We start from the raw sequence: 17,215 nt of genomic DNA on the forward strand, positions 1-17,215 counted from the left end.
ATTCGGACGCTCTATTTGTCCTTATTAGCCTATTACGCTAATTTGTCAGTTGGTTATGAGCTGAATACTGGTCTTTCTCGGCAGATGTTGGCCAGGGTTGGGTCCGGCTCATGGATATTTAATTGCTTCCTTCCCAGTGGAACTTGTTTCCCTCCATCTGTGGTGAAACTCATAATCCATTACTGCGTGTGGGATAATTATGCTTCTGTCCACTTCCACCCCCACAAATTTCACTTTTTAGTACGTTGTTTTTTCACTTCCTGTATAACACAAGGGGGGTTATTTGGCCTCTTCATAGCTATTCATGTGCTGGACAAGCCAAAAAGCTATTTGAGCTGTTTTATGGTGTTTGCATTGTCATTGCTTAACTGAAATATGTTTGTATACAGTACTTGACTATCATACAACACTTTCGGTATAATGTTTTTTGGTGGGTGAGTGGGAAGTTAAAGCACAACTTAAAAACTTTGGAGCTGCAGTTGTCGCTTTGGTCAGGTTTCCTCATGTGTTCCATAAACACACTGTAGAGTAAACACAACACATGACAAAAAGCAGCAGGGCCACATTTAAAAAGGAATTCCGTTTTGTGTCAGCCAAGTCATTTTGTGTTTTGGGGTTATAAAGTTCAGTTGACCTCTTGGAGAGTGTCACTCTCGCTGCATGGTGACTGGGCGCGTACGTCCGTGCGGAGGTGGTCACTCAGATACCAATATCTCCAGGAAAGGATAGATTTATCAAAGTAGCCAATTTGTAAATGCGTCACAAAAGTGTGTGTAACTTTTGTATTGTGACGCATTTTCACAATCACAATAGTTTCCTTCAGATTGGGTTTTTTCGTTTGCTGGGAAAACTGCTCTGCATCAGTTTCTTATATAGCTTAGTATATAGCCTAATTACGTTGTTGTTTTGGCTGTAATGTAGACTGTAATGTAGACTCTGTGGCATCAGTCTAGGTTTAGTTAAACTGTGTTTCTAGTACGTAGCTATGTGTCAGGCCTATTTGATGTGTATAACAGTGTTTTACTGTTTGACAGTTATTGATTTCTGACTCAATTTCCATCGTTGTGTGTTGCTCTTATATTTTGACACATTTAAATTAGGCCTTTATCATGTCGTGATGATTAAAGCATTTGGATAATGGGTGCATTGCCCATGTCTAATTAAGAAGTACATGTTGGCCTACTATATGTAGAAAACATTCTATTTGAAGTATCAGAAATGGTTATCTAGCCTTTTTTTAAAGGCTTCATAAAGTCTAAAGTCTAAATTAGTTCGTACAGTCTATTCATAACCTTTTTTTCATCGGTGAATTCGATTTTAATCAATGTAATCTCAAAGTATTTGACTGAAAATCAAAGAATACATCTGCGAAAAATTATCTTCAAAGGACTTTATATCAATACATCGATGGAATTCAAACTGACTCATCTGGTGATTTGACGTGGTTTGACCCCAACCATATTCCCCATCCTCCCCTTCTCCGACCAGTAACCTAATAGTTGACATATATCACTAAGTCGTGCCAATGCAACGAAATGTAACTTTATTTCCATTACAGTTTGTGGTGTAGAAAATATAAGTAAAACCATTATTCTATGCCATTATCATTGTGACGTCTGGGGAGAAAATTAGACCATTGTTACACAATTAAAATGTCCAAATCGGGGTCCCTTATGCGTTGCACAGCAAGGCAGACAATGCCAGGCAGAAAAAAAGAACCGTCCCCAGCGCGCGGTTCACCGCGAGGTCAGCCATAGCAGAAAGATAAATCTGCATCCTCCCGGAGCCACCAGCAGAGCTCGCTTTAGGCCAAGTTCAGTGTCATCCGCAGCCAGCTTCTGATAGGAGGAGTACACACACTCACACACATACACACACACACACACACACACACGCACACACACACACGCACACACACATACACACACACGATAGTAGGATAGGACACACATATACTTGGCCGGTTTGCTTGCCTTAATACATACACATTGCAGTGGCAAAATAACATTTGCATATTACATTCGTTTTTTTGTTGGATAGCCTGTGGTACATTTGAGCAGTATGGCATAGTAGGTAGATGTGAGGCACACAAAAGTATGAAGGACACACATGCATCCCTGAGTGGTTTGCTTAATACAAACGAATGAATAACGTAAGTTGTTCTGGATAAGAGGGCCTGCTAAATGACAAAAATGTCATTATAAACTAGGTGGTTCGAGCACTGAATGCTGATTGGCTGACAGCCGTGGTATATCAGACCATATACCACTGGTATGACAAAACATGTATTTTTACTGCTCTAATTACGTCGGTAACCAGTTTAAAACAGCAATAAGGCAGCTCAGGGGTTTGTGATATATTTTTTTTATTTAACCAGGCAAGTCAGTTAAGAACAAATTCTTATTTTCAATGACGGCCTGGGAACAGTGGGTTAACGACAGATTTGTACCTTGTCAGCTCGGGGGTTTGAACTCACAACCTTTCGGTTACTAGTCCAACGCTCTAACCACTAGGCTACCCTGGCCAATATACCACGGCTAAGGGCGGTGTCCAGGCACTCCGTGTTGCTTCGTGGGTAAGAACAGCCCTTAGCAGTGTCATATTGACAATATACCCCAACCCCTCGGGCCTATTACTTAAATATAATGTACATACTGTATTAGAGGTATGCAGAGCGGTGTGTTGTAACCAAAACCCACAGTGAGACAGTACAGAGATACAACTACAGGGATACCATTAATTATAATATTCACGAGAATAATTACAGTAATGATAACAGAAATGAATATAGAGCAAATACATGTTTCGTCCTGAGCAACCAGAAACCTAGACTGGGCAGCACAGCCTCGCAGGGGTGGGACTGATGAACTCGAGATAGCGGGGAAGAGGAGGAAAAATTGGGGTCAAAAGTTTACCCGCTGAACAAGTCTCCTTCATCTGTTCAGCCGGGGCCTGATGCCAGCGTTATAATAGCGATCTTGACTCTCCACACAAAAGATAGAATAGCTTTGAATTACATATGTTTGACGGTGCACTCCAGGTGAACCCTGAAAGCGGGGTGACCCCGAGTTAGGGACCGAGGGGAGTGGACCCCCGCCCGTCCCCAGACCCAAGATTGAGTGGCCAGCATTTTATTAAGGCTGTGGATTGGTGAATTTCCTTTGAATAAATTGCATTGGTTATGTTTAGGGACCAGGACGAAATGAGCATTTTGAGGATTGATATTCTTACCCCGGTCACAGGGTGATGGGTAGGCTATGGCCACAGCCCCCCAAATGGAGCCTCCGGACTCCTTAAAAAAACATTTAGCCTTTCTCTCGCTCTGCTAAGCAACACGTCTTGTTTTTTGCCTTACAAAAAGTCACCCACAAGTTGATTTTGGTTACAAAGAAGAAATATGTAAAACAAAAAAACAAAAAAAATCATAATAATAATAAATGAAAACCGTGAAGTGTTATAAACTTTTCTGAATAAGAACAAAAGCACCGTTATAATTGTATTAGGTTTTGAAAATGCGTTAGGCTTTAGGCTATAAAGCTTCTAAAGGGATGGAGCTGCATAAAGAGATCGAACACAAGCGTTTTCCTTTCCCGTAAAACTGTGAGAATATGAGCCCCATCCCCATCTAATTCTACATGAAAATTGCTAACCCAATGCGCTTTCATGGGGAACATTTTTCTGAAAATATGCATCTAGCCTATATTGTAATAGATACAATTGGTTTTCAAGACATGGCAAAATGTAGGCTAATGTAGGCTATTTTCCTAAAACGTCTAATGAAACTGCACTCGAAATTGTGAGATCTGCCATAGCCATGTCAGTAACAATTTATTCCCAAACTGTTCATTCATATTTCGTTTTGTTAAACAAACAAGTGGCCTATTATAAAATGGCCTAACTATTGGTTATTCAATCTTCATTTATTTAAAAAGAGTCAAGAGCTAAAGGAATAATATGGTAATTGGAGGTGTGTCTTTATCATTAATAAATAAGGAAATAGCTCCCGCAAGTGATCTTTTTCTTATTGGATAATAACGAATTGGGTTATGGCACAATTCTAACAACTGTTTTTTGAAGAAAATGGAGTATATGTTCTGTCGTATAAATTTAGAAGATACGGATTGGACAAAATAGTATGTTATGATAACACAGACCTAACTAAGGCCTTGTTGTTCTAAACGTTTGTGTATCACTAAAATCTCCATAAAACACTAGCTTGATGCAGTTGCTTTTGCTTTGATTTATGTCCTATTTTTAAGACGACAACTTAAACATGTTCAAAGTAATATACTATTTCACCCACCCATCTTCCTCTAAAGGTGCAAGGAGCTCTGTTGATGGCCTTCCTGTTTGAGCAAACATATCAATATATCGTTATACAAAACTCACAACATGTTGCATGATCAAAATCCTTATATTTGCAACAATAATTTGCACCCTTACCTTTACCACCTAGTGAATATTTTCCTCTGAAGCCTGGTCCTCCTAACAGACTTGTGAGGAACCATGTAGCAACCATGTGTGATCAGTAACTATCATCAGAGCACTTTTCTTACTGTCTACATTTACAGCACTGTGTCAGTTTGATATATATATATTATATTCGTTATATGTGGGAAGGACAGAAGGCGTGGCAATACAGTTCTTTCTCACACATTACTTTAGCAAATGAATAGAATAGTAGGCGAGATTTTTCAAATTTATAACTAGACTTTTTGCTCTTTTGCTAATTAACTTAGATGCCTTGGACGAGTTTTATTTAGAATAATTGTTACAGAAACGTTGCCATAGCCTGAGCCATATTGCACAAATAAGATTGCTACCAGTCCCATATTTATTAATGCTTCTTTTTTTGATATTGTGAAAGTCAATTTATCATATTTCACATTTTCCATCTAAAATCGTAAAACACTGAATGTGTTTGTTTAAAATAGCATATTTATGTCGCTGAGAAGTTTATTAGATCATCACGTTTGAGAAGTGTCAAAAGAAAACGTGTGATTTTACCTAAGTTTAACATTAGGTCGTAAAAAAACATGTTCAACTTCAGAATAAACACGTTTTCCCATCTCAAGATGTTAAATAAAAAATGACTATAGTAAGTGCAAAAAGCAGTGTATTAAACGCAATCAACTGCAAATAGCTGTACAGCATTACCGACTTAGCCGGTCTCTCATTCAAGGTTAGGCTACTGTATGGCTAGAGAGTGGATAATAGCCAACCCTGCCCATATTTATATAACACATATATAACACACTGACTGTACATTTCAAGTTTCAAGTTTTCTTTGTCACATGCACAAGTACAGTGAAATGGTTAAATTGCTAGCCCTTCTCAACAATGCAATATTTAATATCAAAATACTATTTTTTTTATTAAAAAGAAGAGAAATAGGAAATATGAGTTAGCATTTTTGTTGTTGTTGAGAATGTCAGGTATATACAGGGTCAGTGTTAGTACCACATGTACAATGTGCAAGGATACTGAGGTAGATGTGTAGCGTACATGTAGGCAGGGATCAGGAGAACGTGACTGGTAGCAGGATAAATAATAATAATAATACACCATATGGCAGCACCGTAAGTGGTGGGTGGGTGTATGTGATTTAGATATCAAGTCAAGTATTCTTACCTTGGATATTATCTTGATAGATAGGCTCTCAGGTGGTCTTGGCTACATGCGTTCTGGAGGCCAGATCTACAGAATAAAATATCCCCCCTTGTCATTCACGATGAGTTACAGGTGCAGAATACATTACATCGTGATATAACACCTGTCAACTTTGGCTATTTAGATGCGTAGAATGCCATAGGCCTTTATCTGACGAAAATACAAATCCCATAGAGATGGCTTTCGTTTCTGTCTTATCCATACAAAGCTCGGAGCAGGACCTTGTTTGAACGGGAAAAACAGGAGCCTAGGTGAGCAACAATAACATAAGCCTAACAGTATGATACAAATTGAATAAATATACATATGTATATCCTTCTAAATCAAACCTTGACAAGGATACACTGAAGCGTCCCTTCAGTTGGCTAACATTGCTACAGGAGTGCCACAATCGAAGTCTTTTTAAGGTGGACTTACGTGGGTTTTGTACTGTTTAAAATATATATATATATTACAAATTCTTATTATTTTTGGGGCGCTGTTGGGTGCTGACCCGTACTAAGTGCACCGTTATCTCCCCAGAGTCGAGTAGACCCGAAAACCGAAGTCCAAGTCCGGGGTGAACTTCAGGTCACTGCGTCTAACAAATATGAAAATGTCGCCTCTCTGGAGAAGGGCACGCCTTGTTGTTTAACAAAGACTGTCAATGGGCAAGATTAATCAGAAACAAAATGGAAACGGTGTCACTTTGGGGTCAGAGAGAAGTTATCGCTGTTTAGGGGAGCGAATAGAAAGCGGGAGCGAAAAATAAATAAATAATAAAGCTGTCAATATTTCCGAAGTTTGGCCTCCCCTTGCTAACCGCGCACCCGGGCCTTCTTCACGTGGACAGTCGCGGACACTTTCCCTAGAGTTGTTCGTGCAGTTGAGGAGGCTTCCTCGATATTTTCACCTCGGATTCGGAATAGTGAGATGGAGGGCAAGCAGTTCGTGGAGACACTGATGGCACAGAAGAGATACGGTCAGGGATGCTGCTATTATAAACTGTATATAATTGCACTTTTGTCATAGTGAAATGAAACGAGAAGTGTGTTTGGTTAATTGTAGGATACATGTTCGTGAGGTTGAATATATTTTCAGGTGATGGCTTGAATATTGTTATTTTAGGTCTAGTTGTTTATTTCAGTTGTTTGGCATTGTACTTATTAATAGTATACTATATTTATGATGATTATTATTATTACTATGCCCTTAGTTTTATGTTGTAGGCCTAATTATTATCTGACATCCACCTCAATAGTTTAAAATGCTGCACAAATGATGGGTGTTTATGTTGGATATTTGAGTAAAGTCAACAACTAACCTAGTAAAGTCAACTAGGTTAGTTATAATCAATCGCAGGCAGTTACTTCTAAAAATGAGTCGTATAGGCCTATCTTTGTGCTTACTGAAAAGCGCTTTGTCAGTAGTCGGTGCGTCGGTAGAAAGGCCGATGCATGTTCATCACTTACTTTTGTATTGAGTTGCTTTTCATTTCAACACAAGTGTTCACTTCTCATCTACTAACATCATTGCAAATTCGCAACCGGTTATTTGGGCCTTCTTTTGGCCTTCTTTTAAGATGCCATCTTGTATATGATGAGCCAAATATAAACTGTTTGATGTTACAATTAAAATGCAGAGTTATCATAGGTTTAAGTGACAATGTGTACCGCAGAGCCGCGTAACTCCGCCCAGGCAATGTTTTATCTTTGCTTCGCTTTGTGTGTGTGTGTGGCACAAATCAAGTTAAATATTTGACTTCCTCGATTGTGCGTGCACATAATCTGTCACTCTCTAGTCTCCAGTTCACGATCAATAACAGTATCTATGTAAACAAGTTTCCATTTCATTTAGTTCATCACCATCAGTAAAATGTTACAATACAGATTTACATTTTACGAACGGAATTACCAACTGAGAATTGACTAGAAAGGAAAGCATCTTGGAAAGGAGTGGATTGGAAAGGCGCTCCAATGTCATCTTTGACAGAAAATAAGACACGTACAGTTTGCTTGTTTCCAAAGAACCCATCCTTTTCCTGGGCAACAGTATGAGATACCCATCATCATCATCATCCTCCTCCTCATCATCTCCTCAAGGCCGTGGTCTACTGTGGGTTACTGCTAAATAAAGGGGTTACTTACTCTAGTTGAGTCAATGTGGTAAACAACTGCCTTGATACTTTTTTCTTTATCTATTTTGATTAAATAAGGAAATCACCAACGTAGGCTAGTCTGAGACATTTTCGTTTTGCCAATGCCAGGCTTTCCATTGGTTCCTGTTTACATGATGCCCACAGGAGACGCGGCGATTGGTGGCGGTTTACACGTGACCAGACAACTTTGTACATTTGACAGAGAGTAGGAGGGTTTTGTGGAGATCAGAATAACGACAGAGCGATAAAAATTAGTATTGTTGCACTTCACAAATTAATGATCATGAGTTCATACTTGATAAACTCGAACTATATCGAACCTTCCTTTCCTCCATGCGACGAATATCAACAGAACGGATACATCCCCGCCCCTACTGAGTACTACGAACGGCCAAAAGATTCGGGCTTTCCCCATCACGACGAGGCGTCCTATCCGAGGTCAAACTACACAGAACCGAGCTACGACTACGGTAATGTCCCTAACAACGGTCTCGACGATTTCAGCGACAGGCATCACGCACAGGCTCACCCCGTTGCCCAGAACCATGGCCCTCGCCTCAACCCAGTCCCAGACAGCGGTGCCGTAGCGGACGTGAGCAAAGACTGCAGCCTCGCCACTGAGTCTTATTCCAGCGCACAGAAGGGAAAGGAAGTGCCGGTGGTCTACCCCTGGATGAAGAAGGTCCATGTTGGTGAGTTATCGCCACGTTTAAATACCGGAACCACAGAGCAAGCCACCACTGGAACGTATGCACGCCCATTGAGGCAGCACTAGTAGCACCCCTTACAACGGCAATTTACGACCATCGAGCAGCGGGGTCGGTAATTAAGAACCCTCATAAATTTTATTGCCTGTGTTTGTCTGCCGGGGCCATGTGTCTATGTTGTCTTTTAACCAGAACTATACCTCCATGACTGGACCCCAGCCAAACTGTAATATACAACCCCGCCGATTTTGTTAATAATTTTCTAAGGCTTGATTTGTCCCTGGATGCGAGCGCTTGTACACATGGAGTCTCCAAATTAAGGTATTTCTACGCAATAGAAATTGAGGCGAAACCCCGAACAAAACATCGTAGGCTTTAAACCCCCATTAGACTATCAACGAGCCTTTATGGAGAACAACAGTTGTAATGTATCCAGTGGAGATGGTGTTTGAACTGTAGTGCTTCATGTGGCAGTAACAACTGCTTGCTTGTATGTGTGTGTGCTTGCTTTTCTTCAGTCAATGCTACTTACAATGGAGGAGTGCCCAAGAGGTCTCGCACTGCCTACACCCGCCAGCAGGCTCTCGAGCTGGAGAAAGAATTCCACTTCAACCGCTACCTGACCCGACGCAGGCGCGTGGAGATCGCGCACACGATGTGCCTGACCGAACGTCAGGTGAAGATCTGGTTCCAGAACAGAAGAATGAAGTGGAAGAAAGATCACAAGCTGCCGAACACAAAGATCCGCTCCGCAAGCTCAGCCTCGTCCTTGGGAGCACAGCAGCAGCAGCAACAACAGAAAATCAAAACAGCCACGCACCAGCAGCTTGTTCCCACGCCTTGCACCGCGAGCCTATAGTGATGGAACCCTCTCGCCAAACCAACAGACTGAGAACAGAACACAGAAACTGAATTTTGTGGCCCGATTCTCGAGTATGGCCCCCATGGTATTACCCCATTCCCTTGGCCCTTGGGCCTGTCGCGTCCTTTCAAAACCATTTCCCCTCTCAACCTCCTCTTTCTGTTTGTTCACTCTCTCCTCATTATTGAGCTCGAAATCCGCCACGTACTGCCCAAGATGGCAACTGAAATGTATGTACTTGTTTATTAAGACAGAAGGTTAACGCACATTCAAATGCACCACAGGACCTTGGATTTTATGTATCATTGCATAGAATTAAAAGAAATAGAATGAGACGAGAGATATGTGAGGTCGCGTTTTTCTTTTTCTTCTATGCAATTTTTTTGTTTATTCTCGTGGAAAGTTTTAATATACTTGAAAGAATGACGATGTTTTAGGAAAGCTCGAGTGCCCGGTCTGAGACCTATCACGAGGTTTAGAACGGGACAGGGTAGTAGTTAGGGTTTAGCTCGTGATGTGTGAATGAGTTGGTTTACTGTTGAATGTGTTATTAACTCGTGTAATGTCCAGGTGACTTTCACCCCTAATGTACATAGACAAATCATAGTGAAGGCACAATACTGAATCCATTTTGTCGGCTAAAAAAAGACAACTCGTTTGTTTGTTCGTGTAGTAGTGTAGACTCGTTTCACCTGTGATAGTGTGTCCCTATTTTGTGGTGTGATCTAAACTGTGAATATTTGTATATGTTGTTTGATTAATGAACGGTGTAATAATGTATTGTAGTTTAGGCACATGCAAGAAACGTTTCCCGTGAAATAAATATGTACTTCAATTGTATGGCTGATGTTGGTTTGCATATAATATTGTAAGATATTTCAGAAAAATATTAATTGAATGCTGTGGTAACAATAGCATAACTTGTCTATAGCAAACTCAATACGCATAGTGCTTGTTTCTTTAACGTTTAATGACGTTACACTATTCCCAAACAGGGATTGAAACATTTGCATGAGCTAGCCAGTGCTTCGAATGTGCGTGCGTAATGAACGTTATAAGAAATACAATTCACCTAATTATGATAGCTGTGCTGGGTGTTAAAATTTCGTTTTTTCTGGACAAAACAACTCAGACCCGGGCGGCAGGGTAGCCAAGTGCGTTGGACTAGTAACTGGAAGGTTGTAAGTTCAAACCCCCGAGCTGACAAGGTACAAATCTGTCGTTCTGCCCCTTAACAGGCAATTAACCCACTGTTCCTAGGCCGTCATTGTAAATAAGAATTTGTTCTTAACTGACTTGCCTAGTAAAATAAAGGTAAAATAAAAATAAATAAAGACCAGTGATATTCCAATGGGCAGCACCTAAAACCTCAGTAAATATGTACAAAAGCCCACTCCTTGCAAGTTCACAGTCCAAAGACATTCAGTCATTGTCGTTTCACAGCCAAAGACGCACAATTATCCAGAAATATCGTTGTGCATAAAGTGGGCATAAAACTCCAATAACATTTTATTTTTCATCCAGATGCATCTTTCTCAGTGGACTTTCCAGATTGCTATAAAACTGCTATTAAACTAAACACGTTGATTTACGGGCCATGTTTCTCTGTTACAACATTGCATACACAGTTAACACAATACAAAACTAAATCGTGTGTGCATATGTGTTAATAATCTTTAAACTACTACTATAGGAAAGTATTTCGAAAGTATGAGAGTGTTGCAAATTGAAATAGGATATTACTTACTACCATAATAATACATGTTCCACAAACTTTATGTAGCCCCATAGAGACCTGTTATATTCTAGCGAAGTATTTGGCCACACATTTGGCTGCTCCTGTTTTCGTTTTTTATTATAAGGATAATGTGCATTTTCTTCTCAAACCCTAGTATACCAGCGTGTGTTGGTCACTACCTGCTACATCTAAACAATCAGAGGGTTCAACGAGAGGACACATCAGTATCTGACCAATCATCGACTAGCAGCACTTCGCTTGACCTCTGACCTCACGACACACAATGTCCAGTCCTCCATAGCTTTTATATATATATATATATATATTTGCCCACGAGACAATGCGGAAACAACATTTTTGTGAAGGTGTGCAAACGTGCTGTTCATTCACTCAAAGTCGTCTCTACTGCTATTCGTCCCACAAACGTCTCTGTCAGATCACGAGTACAAAAGGAAGATTGAGATAGACCACGCTTAGAGCTATTAGAAAAAAACAAATTTTCCATTTACTGTAGCTATAAAAGGGACCTCGTTGACCTCTCCAATGGATCTACATTATTCTAGTAAATGAAAGCCATTCTTATAATTATGGACTCTAACATTGAGTTTCGAGTAGATATGTTAACGAAATGAAAAAACAGTTATTCAAGGCCATTATTATTGTTCGCCATAAGCAGCATTTTGTCTATGTATCTGACTTTACAAGCATTCATAATCCATCCTTGATAGACAGAAGCGATTGCTATGTTATATATATATATATATATATATATATATATATATATATATATTATATATAAGTAGGCCTGAGTGGAATGTTATAGCATATGCATAACAATCAGCGTATTTTCTTATCAAATGGCATTGGGCACAGCAGGAAAGGAATGCGTAATATGGCTACATCTTCGTAAACTCCATCTGAGCTTTAAGTGGATACAAGTGCAATTCAATGTAATGCATTATGGAAACATTTTAAATTACACAGAATTATCTTGCCAACTTAGTCTAGGCCTTTTCTGTGCCAGCAGTTGGCGTAGGCGTGGAGTTGAGAAATTGCCATTTTGTTTGATTGGCACAGGTTTTACGCAGTCTCTCACGATGTCAAGATAGTTAAATTAGACATTTGTGCTAATTTAATACCCGAATAGAGGTCACCCCCAATGTACTACATTTAATATGATAACTCACGTGACGTATTCAATAATGAATGCCCTCGGGTCAGAAATAGATATGAAAATCGGCAGTATTTTCATTTGAAATGATCCTCGGCAGAGCACGAATCAAATATCGCTCCTGTCCGTCCGTTCCCTGGTGGATAGAGCCCATGTTGTCTGATTGTGAGTAGATTTGGACACTTTCTGTCCTAAATAACTTATTTTTCATTTCTTTACATAGCGATATGTTAAAGGTTGAGAGCAATGTAACTGTCCACGTCATTGGTATTTGGTTGTGACTGATTTGTAACAGTGTATATTCAGCTACTGCTTTGTTATAAGGCTTTCTTGCTCACCAGCATCAACCTCCTGTTAACCCGCAGCTTTGTGGGTTAGACTCTGCTAGGAGACTGGTTCCTTGTGGCCAAAATGCGTAAGCGTTACCGTCACGTAGTAATTTAAAAACTTGAAAACTATCAATTTCTAAATTGTTACCTGGAATCATAATATTACTCACATGAAGATGTACTTTTTCAATGATAATAGACTATATGAGGCAGTTATTATGGTAGGATATGGCATTCAACTTGTGATCAAGACTCACACCCAGGCGCTATACACAAGGCGCATCAGCATGTGGAAAAGTACAAACTTCTGCATAGCATCTGTGCTTTTCCATAATATAACATTTCTGGCTAAATTTACCCTAAAATGACTCAAAAGGAAGAGGAGGGGGATACGGAATTGCAATGTGGCAGCAACGAACTTTTATAATTCTGAACATTTAATTGATAAAATATGAACTGATACCCCGTTGTTATAGGACTGCTGCGATTGACAAAGCTGTGCAGTGAGACTTCTTGTTCGCTTCTGACCTGTGGCTTACATTCAAGGGTGTAGAGCCCAGAAATGCCACTTCGTTAATTGAGCATAAATAAAGTAAGCCTAATTGAAAATAAACACTGCAATGAACTCAAATGTATATTGGCATTGGACATAAGTGATCACAAGATTACCTTAGAGCAACCCAATGACCCTGAGCAAGGAAGAGGTTCCATGCTTTTTGCACGCGTAGAAGTAGTATTCACGTAGAAGTAGTACAGTAATCATTGACTTTATATTCCGTTTTCATGAGGTATAGATAACTGTTTTCAAAGTATTTTGTAAAAATACATTTTTATTAACAAATTATGTGCATGTTAACCCATGTCTGGTCTTGTGAGCCACACATGCAAAGTTTTAAAAGGCAAATATCAGGCTATTGTGCATGAATGAGTTGTCCACATTATTGAATGGGCGCCTTAAACAGAGAAGGCACAAAGAACAATCAAGAACTAAGTTAAACATTAACAGATCACCATCCTGTCCACGAAAGACTGACTTTAGGCTATAAGGCTGTTATTGAACATTAATGTAACATACAATATAAACACGTGTAATAACGATACGTCTAAAAATATGTTCAAAATGACTTTGAGCGTTTAGTTTTAGCTTGCCAGAGGCTAGTTGAATCAAATGTGCCATTGGTAATGTGTAGGCCTACTATTATTGTTAATATTATTAATATTATGATGATGATGATTATTATATTATTATACAGCATTATTATTGCTCTGAGGTCAAATTAGGAAGTTTAGTCTCTTGTTCTTGTTATATTGTTATATTGTTATATTTTTTATAATCATCTCTTCAAAGCACTAAATATAACGTTAACCTATCAAAAGTGGCAATTGAAATGCATTTTAAAGTATTACAACAAAAAGTCAACATTAATACAATTTTATTTCTACAATACGTACTGAAACAAACCAGCAGACCAGAAGTCAGTCCGTGTAGCCGTGTATAGCGAGATCCACCGAGGCTTCTTTGTCTTAGCTTGGACGCCAAGCCAGTTTAAGGCGTTGAATTTCGCATTAGCCTTGATGTTGGTCAATGTAAACCCCTGAGAAAGAGTTATCTTCTGCTGAGTGTATCGGTAACCCAAGGCTCGCTGTTAAGAGCTTCAAATGTCAACATTGTGGGGAGATATGTAGCCTATAGCCACCGCCGTCTGGCGAACACCCAAAGACAGAGGGTGTGGAGAGGTCGACAGCTCAAGTCCTCTTGGTGGCCGGGGAATGTTGAGAGTTTGATATATCTGAAGAAATAACTCAGAAAAAGTATAAACAAAGAAACTAACCAAATGCTGTAATAGGCTAATCATCTTGTGTGGTTTGTATTCTTGATTGCATTTTGTATTATATGTTCGGTTATTTTCTATAGTATTATCACTAGTGTATAGTATTACTATAGTATTATCACGGATTATTGGAACTAGCTCTCTAATCAAGAATTCCACTGTACGGTTTTACACCTGTTGAATTCTGTGCAGTGGCGAATAAACTTTGAAACTTGAAACTGCTGAAAAGGACAAACACCCATCCTAAAAAGTCTCCAAAACTTTCCCAGCTGAAAACGGGAGGTTTAGTTATGTTCGTAATTGGTTTTGTAGTCTCCATCCTCTCCTTGTTTTTTGACCCCAAATAACTTCACACTCGACTCTCTGGGCCTCGGCTCGGGTCAGGAAAAAGTTCAGGTGCGGTGGCGAAACCCGGCGTGGGAGAGAGGGTCTGTTTTCCGTCCACCGTCAGCTCCAGCCACAGACTCTCCCCGGCATGCCATGCATGTGCACTCTGAGCTGGTGCAGTGGTATGCAAATCTGGCCGAACTAGAACAGAGAAAGACATAAATCACATTTCTGTATCACCAAAATGTATCCCAAAGTAAAGGCCTTTCTCTGAGTTTAAACGACGTCCCCTCTTCACATAAAAAACAACAACAAAAAAAACAATTATGCTAATCAAATCTGATTCACCCATAATTCTAACCCAACATAAATCATAAAATCAGAACCTCCTCACTCCCAATCTTCCACAAAGTCGTCTGAAAGGTAAACTGATAAGAGATGGTCCCCTCCAGCTCGGATTTTAAAAAGTTTAAACGGCTCAAGTTGTAGTTTGAGAAGACAAAGGGTGGCGTGGTTGTGGGAGTGGGATGCGCTCCATGTCCGCTTGAAGTGATTAATAGTTATGGTGGAACATTTCCACGCCCGCTGCTCAGTGTTGACAGAAAACAAGCGCCAAACGGCGCCGAGAGAAGGGCTGCTCTTCCGGACAAGGTTTAGGCTGTACCCGGGAAGTCTAAACGATATAATGTAGTGGGCCACCATACCGTTCATAACTTAAGTTGTGGGTCTATTAGACATTGCAGTAGAATATACATTTAGTTCAAAGATAATTATTGTCGATGACCCTCATCCCATACGTTTTCGTGTGAACAAGAAGAGTAGGCTAGTTGCCATATTACCACCTGATCCTTCCCCCTCCCCATACTGGGATTTGAGTATGTCCTCTGCGCAAACCTATAATTTCCAGCATCACTCAACTGGCGGTAGGAAATGCGTAAGAGCTGCAGGTTGAATGGAGGGTCGCTGCACTGACCAGGGGGGTAAAGAACCAGCTCATTGCGCTTACTCGTGCACCATCTCCTCTCAGATCAGCACTGACTGACTAACTGATACTCACACCCCCGGCTACTGGGACGCACACCTTTACGCAGCGTTCGGACAGGTAACTATGAGATATTTGATTTCGATTCGGCCGCCAGTATGTGGCTATTGACTGAGTGAGTGAGTGGGTGAGTGATTGGTTGTATAGCTCGGGGGTGTGGGGTGTATAGTGGAGTGGTGGCGATATTGAGTGCCTCTGCACACTCTGCACACAATAGCACCAGCCATATCTCTCCATAAAAAAAGAAAGGGGTGACTCGGGTGTTGAGTGAGCAATCCGCCACCCATAAGGGGCTTCCTTGAGGAAAAGCCCTCTATCTATCTCACATAGTGAGAATTGTCACACCACCACGCCAAACACATCCCTGGCTCTACCCGTGGCCAAAGGCTAGTTAGCCTAGCATCACAATATTTTACATCGGGATTAGCGCTCTCTGATTACGTTAATAGGCACTAAATACAGGAGCCTTCAAAACTGACAGAACACACACGCCTCGGAATCAGGCGAGTTGTGTGGAAGTAGAGAGACACTGCGAGAGACCTGTCCCATCGTACATTGTAGTCTCATGTACCCTTCTTTTTCCTCCCTCTAAAGTGATCCGTTTTCCTCAGGGGCAATGACTGCCTCCATGAATGATTCACGGGCTCAAATAAAAGGGATTTAAGTTGACGTGGTGTCACGTGAGCAGGGCGCATAATACGGCGCGGTGTTATGGCACCGGGAGAAAACTGGAGCCCTGGTCTGGCCATACGATGCTGATTACGCGCATCCCCCCACTTTCCGTGAGTTTAGTCGGGGCTTTGTAGACTTTTGCTGAGGAGAGAAAGAAAGAGGGAACGAGAAAGAGACAGACAGGGAGAGAGGGAGGTTCTTGCTTGTTGTGGATGCTATTATACTGCTGTCACGGACGGATATGTTTTTCCTCACGGACAGAGTCAGAGCTTGTGCTTGGGGATGATGGATTTTATTTTGAGGTATTTCCGCCGATTGTTCATTACTGTCGTGAGTTATTGGCGCGCGAGGCAGAGGTCAGTAAGCAAAAAAGACTCCATGTTTGTGTCGGGCTGGAAAATAAAACTGAAACATTTTTAAAGAGTATATATTGTCATGTTGTTAAAGATATCGTCGATGTTCAGTGTCAGGCTACTAAAATGAATTATACTACATGAAACATAACTTCAGTTATATTTGCTTCACTATCCTGTGTGAACATTTTAGCTTGGCTTCAAAGTTCTCACAACAATTCCCCATCCCATGGTCTAGCCTTACTCCATTGTTGTTATATATCACAATAAAATATAGATTTTTAAACGTTTGATTTTCAGTTTCATTTTGATCAGATTCCTAGCTCAGAATAGTGCAGGCACCCAAGTGTTTAGCTAGAAACCCGTATGCAGTCA

The 17,215-nt window shown here is 40.5% G+C and overlaps 1 protein-coding gene and 1 long non-coding RNA gene across 3 annotated transcripts; one reads left to right on the forward strand and one right to left on the reverse strand.

Annotated features, from left to right (window-relative positions):
* Positions 1 to 1,522: 1,522 nt before the first annotated feature.
* On the reverse strand, positions 1,523 to 15,862 carry LOC135551883 (uncharacterized). 2 transcript variants are annotated; one of them, XR_010457389.1, is made up of 5 exons: positions 15,160 to 15,862; positions 14,067 to 14,974; positions 5,632 to 5,697; positions 4,304 to 4,346; positions 1,523 to 1,838 (listed from the first exon to the last, which is right to left on the reverse strand). It is a non-coding gene; the product is annotated as an uncharacterized LOC135551883 (long non-coding RNA). The 2 variants fall into 2 exon arrangements; XR_010457388.1 differs by lacking the exon at positions 4,304 to 4,346 and having other exon boundaries at positions 15,160 to 15,861.
* On the forward strand, positions 7,935 to 9,465 carry LOC135551881 (homeobox protein Hox-A4-like). Its single transcript, XM_064983153.1, has 2 exons — positions 7,935 to 8,499; positions 9,033 to 9,465. Exons 1-2 carry the CDS (start codon positions 8,085 to 8,087, stop codon positions 9,371 to 9,373), a joined length of 756 nt encoding a protein of 251 aa, XP_064839225.1. The 5' UTR covers positions 7,935 to 8,084; the 3' UTR covers positions 9,374 to 9,465.
* Positions 15,863 to 17,215: the final 1,353 nt, after the last annotated feature.

Source organism: Oncorhynchus masou, chromosome 13, assembly GCF_036934945.1.
Source record: "Oncorhynchus masou masou isolate Uvic2021 chromosome 13, UVic_Omas_1.1, whole genome shotgun sequence".
NCBI classification, from domain to species: Eukaryota; Metazoa; Chordata; class Actinopteri; order Salmoniformes; family Salmonidae; genus Oncorhynchus; species Oncorhynchus masou.